A 23,291-nucleotide genomic window follows, 5' to 3' on the forward strand; every position below is an offset into this window, starting at 1 on the left:
TGACCAGGACTGACCTTCACCTTTATAACTTTTCCCTTCAGCTACCAGTTCTGATGTCCCCAAGCCATGGTAAGCTCTGCAGACCAGCAGTCCTTCCCTGTCCCCTTGACCACAGGTAGCTTCCTTACCTGTCTTTGTAGGATAAAGGTGATTTGCCACTTCCTGCAGCACAATCCTGCACACCTCCTGTATAATCCAATTCAGAAATTCACTTCCTTTGCTTTCTAGAAGGAGACAATTGGAGAACATAGCCTCAGGTGAGCTCACTGGGCTTAGATACAGGGGTCTCAAACTCAATTTACCTTTGGGCCAAAGGTGTTCCTTGAATGCAAAGTCAGTAGTAAACCTTGAACATTGGGGGGTGTGACCCAAACAACTAAGACAAAACAAAACAAAAAAAGATTCCTCAAGGGAAGGGCCACAAATGTTGTATGGAGGGCCTGAAACAGCCCACTGGCCTCAAGTTTGAGACCCCTGGAAGCAAGTGACACAGGGATGGGGACTGGATATCAGAGGTATTTCAGAGACACAAAACACGGAGCTGGTCTGGGATGGCCGAGGAGTGTCCATCAGCACTGGAAGCCCCACATCCAGGTCCACCCATCTCCACCTAAAGAGCACCCAACACCTATGTCTGGCCAGCTGTCCTGAGGCTGCACTGAGTCTGCAATTCCTGGCTGAGGCTCCTGATGCCCAGCATCAGCAGTAACTGCGTCCAAGCCTATGCCTAGGCCCCTGGAAGCCTCAGCAGCCCTGTAGACCCTCCCCTGCTCCCAATCTGTGGCGCCACAGGACCCAGTTTTCTCCAGAGCAGAGCCCTGGGTTCTTCTTCAGGTCGACCCATAAGGAGCATTTAAAACTCGAGTCTCATCGCTGACTGGGATGGGCCTACTGTGCTCACCAGTGTCTCCCTCAGCCCCCATTTCCAAGTATGTCCAAGCCCCACTCAGCTCTGCAGACCAATCTTCCTTCCATGGCCCCTTGGACTAGGAGTGGCTTCCTTACCTCTCCTGGTGCAATAACAGATTAAATGGATCCCAAACTGTTGCAGCTTCTCAAACAGCTCCTGTTTAACCCACTTCAAGAAAACTTTTGGTGAGCTTCCTGGAAGGAGATAATTGAGAATGTGGCATCAGGTGAGCACATTGGGTTTAGGAGCAAGTGACACTGGGATGGGGATGGGGACTGAATGTAAGAGACACATCAGACCTATGAGAACAGAGATGTCTGGGAGGGTAGAGGAGCATCCATCAGTACAGCCCTGCCCAGCACTAGACAGACAACTCATATCTAGTCTCACCCCTCTCCAGTTGAAGGGCACCCAACGCCCCATGACTGGCCAGCTGCCCCAATACTGTGCTGAGCCTGGGCCTCTTGGCTGAGGCTCCTGAGGTTCCTCAACATCAGTGACAGTGCCCAAGTCTAAAGTTCAGGCCTCTCTGGAGACCGTCCCCATGCCCACTCTGTGGTGCTACAAAGGACCAAGTTTTCTACAGAGCAGGGTCCCAGGATATTCCAGGTTGATTAAGGGGGAGCATTGAAAATTTGACTCTCGGGGCTGACTGTGTCAGGCCTCCTGTCCCCATCATTGTCCCCTTCCGCCACCGCTGCCGGGTGCCCTCACTCAGCTCTGCAGACCAGCAGTCATTTCCTGTTCCCTTGGACCATGGGTAGCTTACTTACCTTTCCTTATATGCTTAGGACAATCTACCACGAACCCCGCCACCATCAAGATCAACTCCCATATAAACCAAAGCAGAAGATTGTTTTCTGTGCTTCCTGGAAGGAGACAATCAAGAACGTAGCATCAGGTGAGCGCACTGACTTAGGTGCAAGTGATACCGGAATGGGGATGAGGACTAGACAGATGTAAGCGAGGAATCGAACCCACAGAGCACAGAGCTGGTCTGGTGTGCGTTCCCCTCCCCCAACTTGTTTATCTGACCTGAATGATTAGAACCACCCACAGCTGGAAAGGGGCGAAGGAGGAGATCAGAGAGGCAGAGAGTAAGAGAGGCAGTGAGCAAGGTAGCATGAAGAGCAGCTGGAAGGAAGACAGAGAGCTCCTGAGAGAAAGAAGCAGACAGCCAAAGGAGAAGCAGCAGAGGGGCTCCTTGAATCATCTAGCATAGAAGCCATGTGAGGAAATGCACACAGTGGCTAGGGCCAGGAAAGAAATCTGGCGGCCTCATATAAAACTTAAACTGACTGCCTTTGAAATTATTTCACCACTACTCCCCTTCTCTAGACATGCTGGAGAAAGGGGCTACAGGTGTCTTGCTGAGGAAGGACTTACCTAGATATGTGAACATTAGACTTTGTATTTTATTTATTCATTTATTTATTTTGGTTTTTGGACCATACCCAGTGACACTCAGGCTCTGAGCTTAGAAATCACTCCTGGTTCACGGGAACATGTGGGATGCAGGGGATGTAACCCAGGTCTGTCCTGAACAGCGGCATGCAAGGCAAAATCCCTGCTGCTGTGCTATAGCTCCAGCCCCTATATTTTATTTGTATTTATCTTGGTTTTGGGGTCACACCTGGTGGCGCTGTCTCTGTTACTCCTGTCACTGTGCTGAGAAATTGCTCCTGGCAGGCATAGGGACCATATGGGTTGCTGGGACTCAAACCACCAGCCCTCCTGAATCGGCTGCATACAATGCAAACGCCCTATCACTGTGCTATCTCTCCGATTCCCCCAACCTATATTTTATTTTAAAACAATTGGCACTTGAACAGGGACACAGGGACTGAGAACCCAAGAAGACATCAGTGATGGGAAGTACCTTAACTCTTTGGGGAGTAATCTAGGTTTTTTTGTACTGGACTAAGAATGGAGAACCCAGAATATTGGCCCACATGGCGCCTGTTCTGAACATGGTGTAGACCTCTTCTGGCAGGAAAATAGCCAACAGCGAAGGGGGAGAGCTCACAACTTGGAGCACCCCCCAGAGGCCTAGCCCCCAACCTTTCTCCTTCCGAAGGTGCCTTTTCCTAGGACCATGGCCTAATCTGCAGAAATTTATAGAAGTCACTGATTGGGAAAAAAAAAAAATAAGCCAGTACAATGCTCCATTGGTGGTGAACTGGCAGCAGTCGCCCAGCAGCCCCAACCCAGACTCAGGCGCAGAAGACCTCAGCTGCTCTAAGCTCCCAGAGGTATGGCAGCAGTGGTGAAGAGTTGTGCACCCAGAGATGACCACTTCCTTGGCAAGTTCCAGCAGGAATGCTGCCTAAGTGCAGGCAGGCGGGGTTGGATCCAGTGAGCTGCCTCACGATTCCCCAGCCATGGCCTGGTGTTCTTCAGAGCTATGCCTCACCCCATCCGAGCACTTTGGTGAGTAGCCCCCAGCTCGCCAATGTCTGGACATATGTTGAGAAAGAAAAAGAAGAGGATAGAGAACACAAGCTCAGAGAAGCCCAATGGAGAAGCTGATTTTCAAAACCTCTTGCATCTTAACTGCGTTTCAGCTTAATTTTTGGTCCTATTTGCATCCGTCATTGTCTTGCTAAAATGCATTCTATCTGTACTGTTCTTAGTGTTTTGTTCTAAGCCCTACTTCAAACAGAAAAATCTTTTTATTTTAAATTTTTTTTTGGTTTTTGGGCCACACCCGGCGTTGCTCAGCGGTTACTCCTGGCTGTCTGCTCAGAAATAGCTCCTGGCAGGCACGGGGCACCATATGGGACACCGGGATTCGAACCAACCACCTTTGGTCCTGGATCGGCTGCTTGCAAGGCAAGCGCCGCTGTGCTATCTCTCCGGGCCCTTTTTTTAATATTTTTATTTAAACACGTTGATTACAAATATGATCAGGTTATCTTTTCTTTTTATTTTTTATTTATTTATTTATTTGGTTTTTCGGTTACACCAGCAGCACTGAGGGGTTACTTATGGCTCTATGCTCAGAAATCGCTACTGGCAGACTCAGGGTTTGGGATGCCGGGATTCGAACCACCATCCTTCTGCATGCAAGGCAAATAAATGCCTTACCTCCATGCTATCTCTCCAGATCAGGTTATCTTTTAATCCTAGTTGTCATTGCCTTTCTGGTTTAAATGTTTCATGGTGTTTCCTAATGAATATTTCCTAATTGCTATAATGTACATGGTGTATCTTAATGTAGTAGCCTGTTTTCAAACTGTATTTTCTGCATAAATATTCTTGTAATTTTGTTTAGGATAAAAGGGAACTAAGAATACTCCAAGATAAAATTACTGGGTTCAATAGCATTAAGAATTTTATTTATTTACTTATTGATTTATTTTGGTTTTTGGGTCACACCGGGCAGTGCTCAGGGGTCACTCCTGGCTCTATGCTCAGAAATCACCCCTGGCAGGCACGGGGGACCATATGGGATACTGGGATTTGAACCATCGTCCTTCTGCATGAAAGGCAAACTCCTTACCTCCATGCTATCTCTCTGGCCCCACATTAAGAATTTTAAACTACAGGTGTATTTTGTAGAAAAGTTCTGTTTTTGGAAAAGGCTGATATTTTATTAGACACTTTAAACTTTGTTGCTTTGGGGGAATAATAGGGTTCCCGCCTTTGGCTGGCAGAGGTCAGGAAAACAAAAGCTTAGTTACCTTTCTCTTTTATTTTTAAACAAAGAACCAGGAGATTTCACCTTCCCTCCAACTTCCTGCCTATCTTACCTGAATATTGAGGCCCTCCCTCAACTGGGAGGGTTTGTGGTTGATAATTAGAGTAGCCTTGGGGAGGGGTGAAGGAGAGACTCAGGAAGGACAGAAGCAGCATGGAGAGGAGACACACAGGTTGGGTGCAGAGAAGCGAGTTAGCTCAGAGGCCATGTGAGGAATATGGACATGGCGGTTTGGGCCTTATTAAGAAAACTCTATGTCTCCTGAAACCTCATCTGACTGCTGGTGGATCATTTCCTCGCCATTACCCTGATACTTACAGACCCGCCAGGCCATAGGGGCTGCATGCGCCATGCCATGCCAAAAAAGGCCTCACCATCTTCCATCCATCCCTGCACCACTAGACTTTATAATTAATAATTAATACAATACCTGCCCCCTTGGGCCATGGATGGCTTCCTTACCCCATACTGCATAATAAAACTCATCGTTCAGAAAATGCCAAGACATCCTCCCTGCCACACACAGAAGCCAAGTCAGGAGATTTTTTAGTGTGCCTCCTGGAAGGAAACAATCCGAGAACATGGCATCAGGTGAGTGTTATCTGAAAACATTTCCATAAGATTATTATCTTACTGATCCTACCCTAATCAATTATTGTACCCACCCTAGAGTATGACTTCCTGATTGTATATTGAATTATTCCTTACTTGGTATTCAGCTCCCACCCTGCGGTGGTACCTGCTTTTTGTCTATAAAAGCAAGGGTCTGAGGAATGAGGAAGGCTGGGGCTTTTCTTCAGCCTTATTCATTGAATAAAGCTGATATCTCCTGAAGCCTGACTGCCTGTGAATTTTGTTTGTTTGTTTGTTTTTGTTTTTGGGCCACACCGGCGTTGCTCAGGGGTGACTCCTGGCTGTCTGCTCAGAAATAGCTCCTGGCAGGCACGGGGGGCCATATGGGACACTGGGATTCGAACCAACCACCTTTGGTCCTGGATCGGCTGCTTGCAAGGCAAACGCCACTGTGCTATCTCTCCGGGCCCCACCTGTGAATTCCTTTTGTTTGTTTTTTGGGTCACACTCAGGGGTTACATGGATGCTTCCTTACTTTTAATTTTTCTGTAACGGTAAACTGCCACCAGTCCCACAAACACCAGCAACGTGCACACCCAAATAAGGCAATACAGAAGAACGTTTTCTGCAATGAGACAATCCAAGAACATGGCAGCAGGTTAGCAGATTGGAGCCAGTGACACTGGACAGGGGCTGGGACTGAATTTAACAGATGCATCAGACCCGCAGATCAAGGAGCTAGTCTGGGAGGGCAGTGGGGTGTCCATCAGCACAGCCTGGCCCAGCCCTGAATGCCCCACATCCAGGCCCACCACCTCCAGCTGAAGGGCACCCAACACCCTGTGTCTGGCCAACTGCCCCGATATTACTTCGAGCTTGGGGCTCCAGACTGAGGTTCCCGAGGTCCCGCTTTTCTGGGAGGGCAGAGGGGCGTCCATCAGCCCAGTACAGCCTCAGATCTGCAGAATGGAGGTTGCTTAACACCCACAGGCCCACAGGGACTCACCAGTCCGACAGAGCTTGGAGAAGACACCATCCTTCGCTTTGTCATCTCTTTTATGGCTGGAGGCTTCCAAGGGTACCTTAGAGCACAGGGGCCAGATTTAGTTCACATCCAAGGGAGGGATCGGGCATTAACCTGGATCCAGGCTGAGGGGAGAACCAATTCTCGAGGAAGCCATATGAAGGTGTCATCTGCAGAGACCCACACAGCAGACAGTGCCCACTTTCCTCAGGCATGGATTCCCAGGGCACAAGGCCCTTTCTCTGGAGCTCTGTGCTACTGCCCCCGGTCCTTGGAGCAGGCGGCTTATGTGGGACCTGGCTCCTGACTCCAAGCCATGGGGGTCACTGAACAGCTCCATCACCAGTCAGATCCAGGAGCCAGGAGAAATCCCTGAACAATGCTGGATATGGCCCCGATCCTCTCCCCCTCCAAACAAGAATGCACATTTGGGGATGAAGAGGGCAGGGGCCTCACCACGTGCCAGAATCCGGAATCAGTCCCAGAATTGGGCCTGAGCAGAGCCATAACTTCAGGGGCGGGGGGCATCCAATGCACACAGGCCAAAAAAGCACCAAGGAGCCTAAGACAGTGGTCGGCAACCTGTGGCTCTTTCCACTTTTAATTTGGCTCTTCTGTGTGCCCGGCGGTCGCTCCAGGAGTTGGGACTCTGCTTCTAGCCTCTGTCAGTGCGCGCCCTGTGTGGCTCTCAAAATAAATTTCAATTGTGGTTTTGTCGAGATTGGGCTCAGTTGAAAAAAAAAGAATATGGGAGGAATTACTTTCCCCAACTTTAAACTGTACTACAAAGCAATAGTTATCAAAACAGCATGGTATTGGCATAAGGACAGGTCCTCAGATCAGTGGAATAGGCTTGAATACTCAGAAAATGTTCCCCAGACATACAATCACCTAATTTTTGATAAAGGAGCAGGAAATCCTAAATGGAGCAGGGAAAGCCTCTTCAACAAGTGGTGTTGGCACAATTGGATAGCCACTTGCAAAAAATTGAACTTAGACCCCCAGCTAACATCATGTACGAAGGTAAAATCCAAATGGATTAAAGACCTCGATATCAGCCCCAAAACCATAAGATATATAGAACAGCACATAGGCAAAACACTCCAGGACATTACAGGCATCTTCAAGGAGGAAACTGCACTCTCCAAGCAAGTGAAAGCAGAGATTAACAGATGGGAATATATTAAGCTGAGAAGCTTCTGCACCTCAAAGGAAATAGTCCCCAGGATACAAGAGCCACCCAGTGAGTGGGAGAAACTATTCACCCAATACCCATCAGATAAGGGGCTAATCTCCAAAATATACAAGGCACTGACAGAACTTTACAAGAAAAAAACATCTAACCCCATCAAAAAATGGGGAGAAGAAATGAACAGACACTTTGACAAAGAAGAAATACACGTGGCCAAAAGACACATGAAAAAATGCTCCACATCACTAATCATCAGGGAGATGCAAATCAAAAAAATGATGAGGGGCCGGGCGGTGGCGCTACAGGTAAGGTGCCTGCCTTGCCTGCGCTAGCCTTGGACGGACCTCGGTTCGATCCCCCGGTGTCCCATATGGTCCCTCAAGCCAGGAGCAACTTCTGAGCACAAGCCAGGAGTAAACCCTGAGCGTTACCGGGTGTGGCCCAAAAACCAAAAAAAAAAAAAAAAAAAAGATGAGGTACCACCTTATACCACAGAGAATGGCACACATCACAAAGAATGAGAATAAACAGTGTTGGCGGGGATGTGGAGAGAAAGGAACTCTTATCCACTGCTGGTGGGAATGCCGTCTAGTTCAACCTTTATGGAAAGCGATATGGAGATTCCTCCAAAAATTGGAAATCGAGCTCCCATACGATCCAGCTATACCACTCCTAGGAATATACCCTAGGAACACAAAAATACAATACAAAAACCCCTTCCTTACACCTATATTCATTGCAGCACTATTTACCATAGCAAGACTCTGGAAACAACCAAGATGCCCTTCAACAGACGAATGGCTAAAGAAACTGTGGTACATATACACAATGGAATATTATGCAGCTGTCAGGAGAGATGAAGTCATGAAATTTTCCTATACATGGATGTACACGGAATCTATTATGCTGAGTGAAATAAGTCAGAGAGAGAGAGAAAAACACAGAATGGTCTCACTCATCTATGGGTTTTTTTTTGTTTTTTTTTTTTTTTTTTTTGGTTTTTGGGCCACACCCAGTAATGCTCAGGAGTTGCTCCTGGCTATGTGCTCAGAAGTTGCTCCTGGCTTGGGGGACCATATGGGACGCCGGGGGATCGAACCGCGGTCCGTCCAAGGCTAGCGCAGGCAAGGCAGGCACCTTACCTCCAGCGCCACCACCCGGCCCCCATCTATGGGTTTTAAGAAAAATGAAAGACACTCTTGTAATAATAATTTTCAGACACAAAAGAGAAAAGAGCTGGAAGTTCCAGCTCACCTCAGAAAGCTCACCATGGGGCCGGGCGGTGGCGCAAGGGTTCGGGCGGTGGTGCAAAGGTAAGGTGCCTGCCTTGCCTGCGCTAGCCTTGGACGGACCACAGTTCGATCCCCCGGAGTCCCATATGGTCCCCCAAGCCAGGAGCAACTTCTGAGCGCATAGCCAGGAGTAACCCCTGAGTGTTACCGGGTGTGGCCCAAAAACCAAAAAAAAAAAAAAAAAAAAGAAAGCTCACCACAAAGCGTGATGAGTTTAGTTAGAGAAATAACTACATTTTGAACTGTCCTAATAATGAGAATGTATGAGGAAAATGGAGAGCCTGTCTAGAGTACAGGCGGGGGTCGGGTGGGGAGGAGGGAGACTTGGGACATTGGTGATGGGAATGTTGCACTGGTGATGGGTGGTGTTCTTTACATGACTGAAACCCAAACACGATCATGTATGTAATCAAGGTGTTTAAATAAATTTAAAAAAAATTTAAAAAAAAAAAAAGAAAAGAAAAAAGAAAAAAATGGCCTAGGACATGAGTCACCCTGCCTGCCCTGCGTAGCTAGCTTCAAGATTTTGAGGAAGTTAGAGAAGGCAGAGTTTAGGCCCCTTCTTCTCCCTGGCTGGATCCTTCCCCCTCCCAGGGGCCCTTTAACTGCTTTACAGGGACAAACCCTCTTTATTTTCGGCTTCTGGGCCGCACCCAGCGGTGTGTAGGGCTAACCCATGCTCAGGGATTCCACCCCAAGAGGAATGGGGCATCGATACCGGGTGGGTCATGCGTGTGGAGAGTGACCTCCCTGCCCTGCTGAAGCAGAAGATATGAGACTCCTCTGAGTGTCCCCGTAGAAGTGGGGGCCAGGCAGGCAGGCAGGCGTGGGTGGCCCGGCCTGGTTGGGTCTCTTCCACACAGACACGAGCAGAACGACAGACAGAGAGACACAGACAGACCCACGGACACAGACACAAGCAAAGCTGCTGCAAGCGGAGCTCGGGAGTCCTGGAGCTGGGAGGGATGCGAAGGGGGAAAGTTTCTCGGCAGAAGGGACCCACGACGAAGGACCTTCCCCTCTGCAGGGACGTGGGTGCGGGGGAGCTAGCAACCTGGCCCAGCCCCACACCCCGCCCTACACTGCTCCCGCCACACACTGTGCCCCGTACCCCACCAGCACCCCACCAGCACCCTACCCCACCCAACACCCCCTCCCCAATCTACTTCCCCAACCCTGACCGCCTTGCACCCCGCACCCCGCCTTACCCACTGCCCCGCTCTCACCCAGGCTTTCGCTCCTAGGGCCAGAGCGGTGCCAAGGAGGGACCCGACAGCTCAGCTCTGGCACCGACACCCCTGGGCGATCTCAGGGCGACCCCGACCCAGATCCCATGCTGGGCTCACCTCACAGAGCAGCTGAAGGCGGGAGAGCGGCATTCTGCAGTCCCGTCGGACAGCACGCAGGCTCCAGGCCTGTCCAAGGAGGAAGGAAACTGAGGTCCTGCCACCTGGACGGCTGCGAGGGCGACTGCTGGGGCTGCTGGCCTTCGCGGTTAGGCAGGGCACGCCCGTCAGCCACCGCCCATGTGCAGCCCGGGAAGTGGGCCAATCAGGCCAGCTTCGACTCGAGCCATGCCCACCCAGTCGAAAGGCAAGTGCAGTCAGTGCCCGAAGTAGCCACGATGCCAATGACCCTGCATCTCCGCGTGGCTCTTCACTCAGGGATCAACCCAGCAGGAATCGGGGCCATGAGGCCTGGTGGGGTGGCCACAGCCCCCTCACTCCCGGCCACTGCTCTGCCCCCTTCAACCAGGGCTTTTAGGGGACAACCCAGCAGTGCTCAGGGGGGCACATGTGGTGTTGGACTCCCTAGACCCTCTACGGGTCCCAGTCCTACCCTACTCACTCAGGATTCTCCCCCACAAACGTTGGGCCCCTTACCCAGGAACCTCACCCACCCACTCACCCATACACCCCAATTCCACTACTAACTCCCTTAAGGGAAAACTGGGCACTTTGGGGCACATCCAGCTCCAGAAGGCAAAGGAAAGAAAGCTGGTGCTGAAAGGAAGCAGTGATGGGGGGATAGAGAGGGAAGGTTTTGGGTTTTTGCTGGCCAAACTCAAAACTGAAGGACTTTGTGACTGCAACTCAGGGGGATTCCATTGGAGATAAACAAACAAACAAAAAAAATAAACAAAAACCGTGTGTGTGTGTGTGTGTGTGTGTAAAGAAAGTTTGGGGCTCCAGTTGAACTCATGGCTCTGCCCTCAGGAATGTCTCCGGGTGGGAATGGGGCATCCTGGCCAGGACAGCTAGGATCAGGACTTCTGAATTGGGGCTGATCGCTGTAGGATAATGAGCGCCCAAATGTCTGAGTCACAGTTCCTCAACCACTTCCTAAACAAGAGTTTCCAAGGGAATGGAATACAAACAAGAGAAGGGGGCTGTGTTGACCTGGCCTCTCTGGCTGCTAAAAAGTAGCCCTTTTTTACATCCTGCCCCTCAGGAATATTTTGGAGCTAGAACAATTATTTAGACTGATTTATTGCCCATATGCCAAAGAGTTAAAGAATAACTAAGAAAAGAAAATCTGGGGCCACAGAAGTGGCGCAATCTGTAAGGCTTTTCCCTTGCATGCACTAACCTAGGATGGACCTCGTTTCGATCCTTCGGTGTCCCATAGGGTTCCCCAATCCAGGAGCAATGTTCTGAGCACATCACCAGGAGTAAACCCTGAGCATCACCAGGTGTGCCCAAAAAGCAAAAATAAAATAAATAAATAATACAAAAATAAGAATAAAAAGAGAGGAAAATAAAAGAAAAACTGAGGTCAGTTTATTTTATTTTTGGGGAGGAGTCACACCTGGCGGAGCTCAGGAGTTAACTCTGGTTGTGTACTCAGAAATCGCTCCTGGCAGGCTCGGGGGACCATATGGGATGTCAAGATTCGAACCGCCATTAGGTTGCATGCAGAAATGCCCTATCACTGTGCTATCTCTCCAGCCCCTTCTCAGGTCATTTTAAATTCGAGCCCACTGAGCTACAAGAAGCAGTTTTAAATTTTCTGACTTTAAAGGTATCTAAAAATTAAAAAAAAAAAAAAAAAACCCTGTAAAACATAATGTGGTTAGCCATTTTAGATAATATTGTTAATTTGGGGGGCCGGAGAGATAGCAAGGAGGTAAGGCCTTTGCCTTTCATGCAGGAGGTCATCGGTTCGAATCCCGGTGTCCCATATGGTCACCCGTGCCTGCCAGGAGCAATTTCTTAGCCTGGAGCAAGGAATAACCCTTGAGCACTGCCGGGTGTGACCCAAAAACCACACACATACACACACACACACACACACACACACACACAAAATATTGTTAATTTTGTGAGTGCTGGATCTTGTTGAGATAACTAAATTTCCTAACAGTGTTGGTAGCAGTTATTAATTTTGTTTTGTTTTTGTTTATTGTTTTTTGGGTCACACCTGGCATTGCTCAGGGGTTACTCCTGGCTCCACACTCAGAAATCGCTCCTGGAAGGCTCGGGAGATCATATGGGATGCCAGGATTCGAACGATGACCTTCTGCATGAAAGGCAAATGCCCTACCTCTATGCTGTCTCTCCGGCCCCAGCAGTTATTAAATTTAATGTTGGTCATAAACTCTAAAATTCAAAAGTGAGTTAGATGTTTTCAATAGGTATAATAAAGGACAATTTGGTCATGTAAGAGGTAAGAAAATCTAGCAGCTTGTTTTTAAAATTAGAAGAAAGAAGTTTTTTTTTTGTTTTTTTTTTTTGTTTGTTTTGTTTTTGGGCCACACCCTTTGACGCTCAGAAGTTGCTCCTGGCTTCTTGGGGGACCATATGGGACGCCGGGGGGTCGAACCGCGGTCCGTCCTAGGCTAGCGCAGGCAAGGCAGGCACCTTACCTCCAGCGCCACCGCCCGGCCCCTAGAAGAAAGAAGTTAAAAGATTGACTACACTTCAAAATAGGAATCAAATCAGTCTTAGTCTACCTCTCTGAGGCTTTACAACTTATTATGATGCTTATATTTAAAAAGCAATTTGTTGTTCTTGATATGTTAATTTGGGAACTTTTGCACATGACCTATTTCTCATTTCTGAAATACTGTGAAGTCTAGGTAACTTAGGACATTTTTTTTTTTTGTTTGTTTGATTTTGGTTTTGGGACCACAGCTTGCAACACTCCGGGATTACTCCTGGCTCTACATTCAGAATTGCGCCTGGCTCGGAGACCATGTGGGACACCGGGATCAAACCAAGGTCCATCCTAGATGAGTCATGTGCAAGGCAAACGCCCTACCGCTGTGCTACCACTCCGGCTCAGTAATTGGTATTTTATTTTATTTTTCCTTCTATTTCTCAATCACACTCAAAAAAGTGGGGGTCTGCCAAATGAGGGTGTGACAGCTTATGGGGGAGTAGCACCTAGCATATCTTTGCAGAGAGAAATGGTCTTGTGACTGGCTGAGACTGCTCCAGGGGGAGAGGGGAGGGACCGTTTACATGAGGTTTGATTGTGACTTTAAAAGCTATTTGTTTCTCCTGTTTCTCAATAGCACTCAAAAACCTCAAGGGCCACACAATTGGTGTGGCTTATGGGAAGTCACGCCCAGCTAACTTTTACAGAGGTAAAGGGATTTCTGACCAGCCCAGGCAGCTCTGGGCTCATGGTCTCAGTAATTATATGATATTTACTTAGTATATAATACATTTATTTATATAAATATATGATGGTATACATAGTATATATCTATGATGTTTCGTTGTGTATCTTATTGTAGCAGCCTATTTTTAAACTATTTTCTGTAGAAATGTTCTTTAAATTTTGTTCAGAATAGTTTATGGAAAGGAACTTGGACGTCCTATAAAAGTGCTTGGTGATGGGGCCAGAGAGATAGTATGGGAGTAGGGCGTTTGCCTTGCATGCAGAAGGACAGTGGCTAGAATCCCGGCTTCCCATATGGTTCCCTGAGCCTGCCAGGAGCGATTTCTGAGCACAGAGCCAGGAGGAACCCCTGAGAGCTGCCGGGTGTGACCCACCCACCCACGGGCCAAAAGAAGTGCTTGGTGAAATAGTGCTAAGAAGTTTCAAACTCCAAGTGAATCTGCAGAAAGTTCTAATGTTTATGGATAAGGCTGATATTTTCATTGCACACACCCCGAGGCTCCTAGGGAGGGGGTGACACTATGAGTCAGCTCCTGCAGCATCCGGCGTTGAGCTCAGGATGGCTGGGCGGTGGCTTGTTACATCCAGGGGAACAGAGATAAGGGGTGCCCCCAAACCACAGATTCTCACCCGGGGCAATCAGAGTCAGACAAAGCTCAGCTCACTACTGCTGGCTGGTCCCTCCCATGGCTACTGGGGAGCAAAGGCAGATGCTGGGGATAGAATGGATTCTCCAAAGTTCAGCTGCAAATTGGGGTGATTTTTCAGGCTTCCTGGCACTCAGGGGAACTTCCTCGGAAGCTGAACTCTGGGTAGCACAGAGGCCAAGAGGCAGCTCTTTGGATAGAACTTACTGGCTGGGGCCAGACTTGGAGGAAAACTATCCCCTCCCCATATACACACGTGGGTCTCTGAGGATAGCAGGCTCAGAGGAGGCACATTGGGGGCTGGAGTGCCTAGAAAGGGCAGGCCTCCTTCCTTGCCCCAGAGAGGTGGCTGACTGCAGCCGTGCAGTGAGTTGGTGGGTGCATGTGTTCAAACCCAGCGCCACATCCAGTGATGTGTAGGAACAGGTGACCAGCAGGACATCCTCAGGTACCAGCCAGGGAAGAAGAGGAGGTGGAGGAGGAGAAGGGGCTACAGGACTAGGAAAGAAACCAAAGGGCACCTGGGTGACCAGATCCTGAGAGTGTGAGGACCAAAGCCCCCTGGTCTAGGACCAAAGTGGTCCTAAGCCCCAGGAAAGCCAATGTAAAATATTTCCACTCTATCTCTTCCCCATAAGCAGAGGATGTCAGCCCAAAGGTGTTCCAAATGTACCAAAGTGTACCCTGTAAAGGTACAGGACCCTCCGTGTTCAGCTGAAAAAGAAGATCTAGGTGAGTTTAAATGTTTCACCGGATAAGGACCCCTGACACTAATTGAGTCAGCAATGAGACAGCCACCCTAAGCAGGATGTGATTTTTGATGTGATTTCTGTTCAAGTGGATGAAATGCTGACATTACTGTATAAGCCAATGAAATGCTTGAGTTGTTGAAGCCCATAAATCTATATAAAGTGCTTGAAGTTTTGACTCAGGGTCCTTGTCAAGTCTCCCCTGGTTAGATGAGATGTGGACCCTGACTTGTCGAATAAACTCCCTTTGCATCTTGCATTATCGAAGGTGGTCTCTGGCTCTCAGCGCCAACTCGGGTGGTCAGCTTGGACTAAGGAGGCCCCAAAACTGGAGATGGTTGGGTTTTTTTGGGGGGGGGTGGTGGTCATACTTGGTAGCTCTCCGGGGTTACTCCTGGCTCTATGCTCAGAAATTGCTCCCGGCAGGCTCCTGGGACCATATGGGATGCCGGGATTTGAACCAACATCCTTCTGTAAGCAAGGCAAATGTTATACTTCCATGCTATCTCTACAGCCCATTGGAGCTGGTTGTGAGCTCAGCCAACACTCTAGTGAGCTCCCAGCAGAGTGCTCAGGGGACACCCCTACATTTTTTTATCTCAAGACTCCCTAAGAATGGTGGACTCCATTCAGGAAGACCAGGATTGCAGGAAAAGGAGAAAAAAAAAGGCCTGTCTTATCATGTGTGCTATTTTATTGTGTTTGTTCTCTGTTATATGTAAAGGAGTGTTTGTCTGCCCCTTGTGGCATCCTGTTTGCTTATGTGTAACATGTCTCTGACTGCAGCCAAGAGAAGCAGCAGAGCTCCTGAGCAGGAGCAGAGCGCCTGCCACCTGCTTTTCCCTTTCCATGGTTGGGGGGTGGAGAGGCAGGGGTGTGAGTTTTGCTGCCAAGTCGGCAGTCAGGAGAGCTGGTCTGGCTCTCCAGAGTTGGAGCTGAGTCCGCCTGAACCACTGTAGCAGCCACAGCCATTCCCTCAGAAATGCATAGGACATGCCCCTTCTCCACTCCCCAAGCGAACTTCAAGACTCTAGGTGATTCCAAGGGAATGAAGATGGCAGGAAGGCTGGCACAGAGTTAGCCTAGCCCCTCCCGATTGGACTGTGAGGTAGATAAGACCAAATTGCTGATTATATGGAAAATGGATGTTCTGGGTGGTATAGAGTAATGATAAAGAGATTGGAAATTGGGAGGCTTTTTTTTTTGGGGGGGGTCACACCTGGCAGCACTCAGGGGTTACTCCTGGCTCTATGCTCGTAAATCGCTCCTGGCAGGCTAGGGGGACCATATGGGATGCTGGGATTTGAACCACTGTCCTTCTGCTATCTACCTCCATGCTATCTTTCCAGCCCCATAAAATTAGAAGGCTTTTTAAGTTCAGGCCTGTAATTGTTAAAAATCCTCAAAAAAAAAAAAAAAAAAAGTAAGCTGAAACTGAGATTAAGTAAAACACTGAACTTCCTCTTTTTCTTTTTTTCTTTTTTTTACTGCCAGCCCCTCAGGAAATAGATGGCCAGAAAACTTTTTGGTCATTTTAAATTCAAGCCAGGTTTCTACAAAAAAAAAGTTTTAGAAATTTGTGTCTTGGGGCTGGACATTTGGCACAGAGGAAGGGCGTCTGCCTTGCACGTTACCGACCCTATATGGACCTGGGTTTCATTCCCTGCGTTCCAGATGGTCCCCCTGAGCCTGCCAGGAGCACCTTCTGAGTGCAAAGCCAGGAGTAGCCCCTGACCACTTCTGGGAGTGACTCAAAAAGAAAAAATGGAAATCTTTTAAATTTTTACTCCAAAAGAATTTCATAACTTAAAGGTATTTAAAAATAGAAAATTGTGTGGAACATGATGCCGTGTTGGAACCTGAATTCTGAACAAGGAGGGGTGCCATTTTTAATAGTCACATGACAGGCTTCTTCTTAGGATCTGAGCAGGAAGAGACACCATTTTGTTTTTTTTGTTTTTGTTTTTTTCAGTTCCAAGAGACACCATTTTGTAAGGACCACATGGTGTAGGCCACATGCTGGGGCTTCACAAGCCTATTTCCACAGATCTCGCCTCAATCTACCTGGCCATACCAGATAGCCTATCAGGGAAGGACAAGGCAGCAGTAGGAAGGTACCCTTGACAAGAGCCAATCATTTTAAGAATCATCAGAGGGCCCGGAGAGATAGCACAGCGGTGTTTGCCTTGCAAGCAGCCAATCCAGGACCAAAGGTGGTTGGTTTGAATCTCGGTGTCCCATATGGTCCCCCATGCCTGCCAGGAGCTATTTCTGAGCAGACAGCCAGGAGTAACCCCTGAGCAACGCCGGCTGTGGCCCAAAAACTAAAAAAAAAAAAAAAAAAAAAGAATCATCAGAAAGCTGGAACTCCCTATATCCCTTCCCTATATAATCTTCCTCATGACCTTGGGCGGATCTCATTTCCTTCGGGGGATAGCCCTGGCTGGTCAGGCTTGTGGGTCTTGTTGGTAGACGGATTAAAGTATTCAACTTTATTCCAGTTGTGTGGTCTCTTTGTTCTACTCTGGAACCCTACTTTTGGGGGCTCTGCCGGGATAGAACTGACAAGACAGTCACCAATAAGTCTTCCCAGGTCCCACATATACACCAAGACTGCCTCGAGGTATGTAAAAGGCCTAAGAAATGGAGCTCCATGGGGCCAGGGAGACAGCATGGAGGTAAGGTGTTTGCCTTTCATGCAGAAGGATGGTGGTTCAAATCCCGGCATCCCATATGGTTCCCTGAGCCTGCCAGGGGTGATTTCTGAGCATAGAGCCAGGAGTAATCCCTGAGCGCTGCCGGGTGTGACCGAAAAAAAAAAAAATAGAAATGGAGAAATGGAGTTCCAGGGAAAGCCCAGAAGGAGAAACCGGACCCAGTACCGATCTCTAGGACAGGAGACTAGAGGGCCACCCTAGTCCTCCCAGGGTCACAACCAGGGTGGCACCCATTTGCGCTCGAGTCTCACTAAGTGTCCTTGGGGATGCTTTCGCGTCACTGTTGGGGGTGATACGGAATCTCGTGGGTTCGAGTCCCATCAGGGGTTCAGTGTCTGGCGCCCACTTTTGTGTGGGAGAACCCACGTGGGTTCGAGTCCCACTGAGTTTCCCACGCAGGGATGTATTCGTGTCACCGCCAGGGTGTTCCAGTGTGTCTGGTACCATTGTGATATGTGAGTTTTGGTGCATCATGGGCCCTCGTGGGTTTAATTCCCACTGAGAGTTCCAGTCACTCTGTTTTTATCTGTGGTTCTGTGTTCTCTGTTTTCTTTGTCTGGTCTGAACATGGAGGTTTTGAAACTCTAGAATGTCACCCCGCCTTAGTCAGAAATTGTGTGTTGAGCTGGCCCTGCTCTTCTAGGAACACGGCAAAAGGCAGCAGAGACTGTAAATCCCAGATTTCTCAATGGCTATCAGGGTTATAAATTTCCCCGGAGAATATCTGGACTTTGCGACCACTCAGCTGTTTTCCTGCCATGCTTTAGTTGAAGCCTGAGGAAGATGATTTTATTTACATGTGGATAGAGCAAGGAAGAGGGCAGAATCAAAACATCATGAAAGCTATTGCCTGGCTGCTTTTTGGCTGGAGAGAAGAGGAAAAAAGTGGTCCTTATAAAATTTTCTACTGGCGTTTATCTGAAAAGAGGAATTAGTACAGATATGTATAGACTGAAAATGTAATAAGACTATAGTATTCAAGATCCTTTTCTATAGGCTTCCTTTTCCATAGGCTTCTGTGTACAACGACAGAACATTTTCTTGGTTGTGCCTGCTAGAATTCGGGCCCGTCCCTTGAAGACAGGAGACACCTCCAATCTCTCCAATAGAGACTCCTGGGATCTAACTGAGAAGTGGTTGCTGGGGTGGGTGGAGGATTAGAACTCCTGCCTGGTGTTGGTGGGGAGTTGGTGGTGATTGGTTGGAAGCTGGCTGGGTGTTCCCGAACAGATTTTCTGGAAGGATCGTGGCCTCCCTCTCCTGCCTGTTTTCTTTCAGACATCCCTTTTCTAGGGTTTCTTCGGGGTAGGATTGCTCGCATATCGTCTCTGGGTGAGAGGTCCATTACTTTCCTTCTAGTTACTTCTCTGAACATCTTCTGTGAGCTTTATTTGTTCAGTTTGTCAGCAGCTGAATTCCAGCTGAGGCTCATATTATATTAATCACCATCACCAATGGCGGAGCCATAGCACATCTATAAGGAGTTTACCCTGCACAAAGCAAACCCAGGACAAACCCAGGTTTGATCCCAGGCATCCCTCATGGTCCCTGTGTGCAGCCAGCTAGGTGTACCCCAATCACCAAGGAGAAAAATAAGGCCGCACATGGCTTGCTACACCCACAATGGGTGCAGAGATATGGGGGTGCCTCCAAACTGCAGGCTCTAAATGACTCAGGGCAGTAGCTGGACAGAGGCCAGAAATCAGAGTTGAAGACAGAAAGACAGCCAGAAGCTCAGACACTAGGGTCACTCAAATTACTGCTGGCTGGTCCTCCCAGTTCTACAGGGGAGCAAAGGCAGAAGCTGGGGGAGGGGAGGGGCAGGTTCTCCAAAATCCAGCTGCCAATTTTGGGGAGTCTCAGACCTCCAGGCCCTAAGTGGAACTTCCTCAGAAGCTAAACTCAAGGGGTGGTACACACATTCCTGTGGAGCCAGACTTAGAGGACAACACCCAACACACACACACAGATGGGTCTCCGGGGATAGTGGGATCAGAGAAGGCACAGATGAGGGCTGGGGGACTGGGCAGGGCAGACCTTCTTCCCTGCCCAGGAGAGGTGGCTGGCTGCAGCTGTGCAATGAGTTGGTGGGTGCATGTGTTCGAACCCAGCACCACCCCAGTTAGCTCAGGACTATGAAGTATAGAAAAAGGTGACCAAGAGCACAGCTTCAGGCACCAGCACCAGCCAGGGAGGAAGAGTAGCAGATCGACCAGTTTCCTGCGAGGGGACCTTGAAAGCAGGTCCAACAGCAGTGACATGGGGGAATCTGGACCCTAACTTTCCTTCTCTCTTCATAGGGCCCCAAATCCCTATGACTGGCCACCTCCTGCTGCACTGAGATATTGGTTTACAACTTAAAACTTGGTTCTGCCAGAACAAACATCATCCCTGGTTCGGTTTTGTTGTTTGCTTGGATTTGGGGGCGGGGGTTGGGGCCACACCCAGCAGTGTTCAGGAGTTACCCCTGGCTCTGCAGGACAGGGACTACATAGATGCTAAGATCAAACCCTGGTCCATCCTGGGTCAGCTATGCACCACATGCAAGTCAAAACACCTAAGACTCAGTGTCTGTCCCTGGTTTCTTTCTGTTTGTTTACAACTTGGCCTTACCCAAAAGAGACTTTCCTATTTAGTATGTCTCAAGCCAACCTGGGCATGCCTGGCCCTCTATCCTTACTCACCTGACCGGTGGTTGTCTCTCTACTCAATAATAACTGGAGCCTCTCTCTTCCCCTTTCCTACCTCCTTCCCTATATCTCTGTGTTTCCTTCTCTTCCCTCTCCCTTGGTTTGACAAGAGAGATGGTTACTCAGTAACGTGAGTTTCACTCTCAACTTTGTTTGGATTATTTCCTGCAGAGACCCTTGCTCCAGACCTGCACAGGAACATATTCACAAGAACCACAGTTTCTTGTTTTTGAAAGTTATTAAAAAGGAAAAAGGGGAGGGACAAGAAGGGAAGAAAATTTACTTTGAGCACAGCTCCAGAGGAAGAGAGGGATGGGATGGTGGGATGGTGAGGTAGATATCCTTCACCCGCCAATCCCTCGGGGAAAAGGAAGCGGGTCTCCAAACAGAGAAGGCCCAGGAAATGATTCCAACCAAGCTGGAAAGATGAAACGGGCCCTGCGATCCTTCTACCACGTGGAGAGAGAAATCCTCTGGAACCCCAGACTATATTGGGGTAGGAAAACTCCCATGACAACAGATGGGGTAGGGAGCCTATGCAGAGGATCTTCCTTTCAGGTTGCAAAACTGTCGATTTGATTAGGGAAGACAGATTAGCGTAGATTAGGGACAGATTTGGGATTGGGTCTCTTAGACTTGACAATACATTGGGTTTGGTTTTAGCTTTGGGGGTCTCACCCAGCAATACTCAGGATATTTGGGGTGCTAGAGATGGAAACCAGGCAGCTTGTATGCAAGTGTCCTGCCTGCTCTCTCTAGCCCCAAAGATGAATAATTCATTTGTTTTTCTTTTCTTTTTCTTTTCATTGTTTTTTTTTTATTTTATTGTTTGTTAGGACTAAGGGTAGGATTAGTGGTAAGGAAAACATTTTTTAAATTACAGTGGAGGTGTCTTCCCTGCCCAGAGACTATGGAATTAGCTGCTCTGCTGTGTCTCTGAAGCACAGCATCCATCTTGGGCCTTCTCTCTGCTTGCTTTGGCCTGGGAATGTTGGTCCACTGTGCATCCTTCCCTGAGAGCGTGTCTTCTCCTGATGTGAGTAGTCCCTGCCCAGAGACTATAGAATTAGGTGCTCTGCTGTGTCTCTGAAGCACAGCATCCATCTTGACCTTCTCTTTGCTTTCTTTGGCCTGGAAACATTGAACCTCTGCAGCATCCTTTCCTGAGGGTGTGCCTTCTCCTGAGGTGAGTTGACCCACCCACAAAAGGTGGATCGAGAGGAGCGCAGTCTCTTTGCTTTGCTTTTCAGGCATGCACATCATCTAGCCAATGAATACCACCACAACACGTAGAAAAACCCACAATATAAGTGTGACAATGGGGAAACAACACCAGGCAGACCAACACCACGCATAGAGAATGAAGATGACAACTCTGATGACCCAAAAATGGCCAACCACCTAGTTAGTATCTCAAATATTGAGTTTAGAGAAGAAATATGGAGGATTTTCACAGAACTTAAAGAAAGCATAGACTGAGTTGAGCAAAACACAAATAAGAATCAAGAGAATATGAAGATAGAAATAAGAAAGCTCCAAACTGAAATATCAGGTTAAATAACAGGTCTGAAAAACTCAGTAGACAAATTGAAAAACTCAATGGAAAGCCTCTCCAACAGGGTAACTGAGCTGGAAGATGAGATGCATAACAGCAGAAGAGATTGGAAAAAAGCCTTAAAGCAAATGATCAGACAATGGAAAAATTACTCAAAGAATGTGAACAGATGAAAATAGAAGTCTTGATAAGCTCAACAAAAAACAACTTAAGAATCATTGGAGGGCCCGGACAGATAGCACAGCGGCGTTTGCCTTGCAAGCAGCCGATCCAGGACCAAAGGTGGTTGGTTCGAATCCCGGTGTCCCATATGGTCCCCTGTGCCTGCCAGGAGCTATTTCTGAGCAGACAGACAGGAGTAACCCCTGAGCACCGCCGGGTGTGGCCCCCGCCCCCCCAAAAAAAGGAATGATTGGAGTCACTCTTCACCAAGACAGCTGCCGCGCTGCGCCGCCATCATGGACACCAGCTGCATGCAGCCTATCAAGTTAGCCCGGGTCACCAAGGTGCTAGACAGAACCGGATCACAGGGACAGTGCACCCAGGTACGTGTGGAATTCATGGATGACACGAGCCGCTCCATCATCCGCAACGTGAAAGGCCCTGTTCGAGAGGATGATGTACTGACCCTGCTGGAATCCGAGCGAGAGGCCAGGCAGCTGCTCTGAACTCGAATCAGGTCCCAGATGTTCTGCCTCGATGTTTTGTGCTCCCGTTGATGACCTGTCATGTTAATAAACTGTTTCTACCAACAGGGGAAAAAAAAGAATCATTGGAGTCTCAGAGACCCATGAAGAAAATCTCCAGGAAGAATCAACAGTCAAGAACATCATCACAGAGAAACTACCAGAGCTAAAGAATACATGAGACCAAATCCTGAAGGCCCAAAGAATACAGCTAAAAGAGACCCCAGGAAAAACACCCCAAGACACATCCTAGTCACAAAGACGAACCCCACAGATAGACAGAATACTGAAAGCAGCAAGATAAAAAGAATAAATAAATTACATACAAGGGAGCATCCTTGACGTTTATAGCAGACCTGTCACAAGAAACACTCAAAGGGGGCCGGAGAGATAGCGCAGCAGAAGGGCGTTTGCTTTAGACGCAAAGAATGGTGGTTCAAATCCCAGCATCCCATCTGGTCCCCTGAGCCTGCCAGGAGCAATTTCTGAGCATAGAGCCAGGAGTAACCCTTGAGCAGGGCTGGGTGTGACCCAAAAAAAACAAACAAATGAAAAAACAACACTCAAGGCCAGAAGGCAGTGGTGGGACATAGTGACAAAACTCAACAAAATAAATGCTTCACCTAGAATACTGCACCCAGCAAAACTCACCTTCAGGTTTGAAGGAAGTATACATAGCTTCACAGATAAACAACAGCTCAGAAACTTTACAGATTCAAAACCAGCATTAAAAGAAAAACTGAGGGGGCCAGAGAGATAGCATGGAGGCAAGGCATTTGACTTTCATGTAGAAGGACGATGGTTCGAATCCCACCATCCCATATAGTTCCCTGTGCCTGTCAGGGGTGATTTCTGAGCATAGAGCCAGGAGTAACCCCTAGCACTGTTGAGTGTGACCCAAAAACCAAAAACCAAAAAAAAAAAAGAAAA

At 48.3% G+C, this 23,291-nt stretch overlaps 1 protein-coding gene across 1 annotated transcript; it reads left to right on the forward strand.

The window, feature by feature from the left end:
* The first annotated feature begins 22,120 nt into the window (after positions 1–22,120).
* Positions 22,121–22,444, forward strand: LOC126018052 (40S ribosomal protein S28-like). The gene has a single exon (XM_049780147.1). It carries the CDS (start codon positions 22,134–22,136, stop codon positions 22,341–22,343), a length of 210 nt encoding a protein of 69 aa, XP_049636104.1. The 5' UTR covers positions 22,121–22,133; the 3' UTR covers positions 22,344–22,444.
* Positions 22,445–23,291: the final 847 nt, after the last annotated feature.

This window comes from Suncus etruscus, chromosome 9 (assembly GCF_024139225.1).
Source record: "Suncus etruscus isolate mSunEtr1 chromosome 9, mSunEtr1.pri.cur, whole genome shotgun sequence".
Lineage (NCBI taxonomy): Eukaryota > Metazoa > Chordata > Mammalia > Eulipotyphla > Soricidae > Suncus > Suncus etruscus.

Coding starts and splice junctions, on each gene's coding strand:
- LOC126018052 (XM_049780147.1), top strand. CDS start 22,134: ATGGACACCAGCTGCATGCAGCCTATCAAGTTAGCCCGGGTCACCAAG.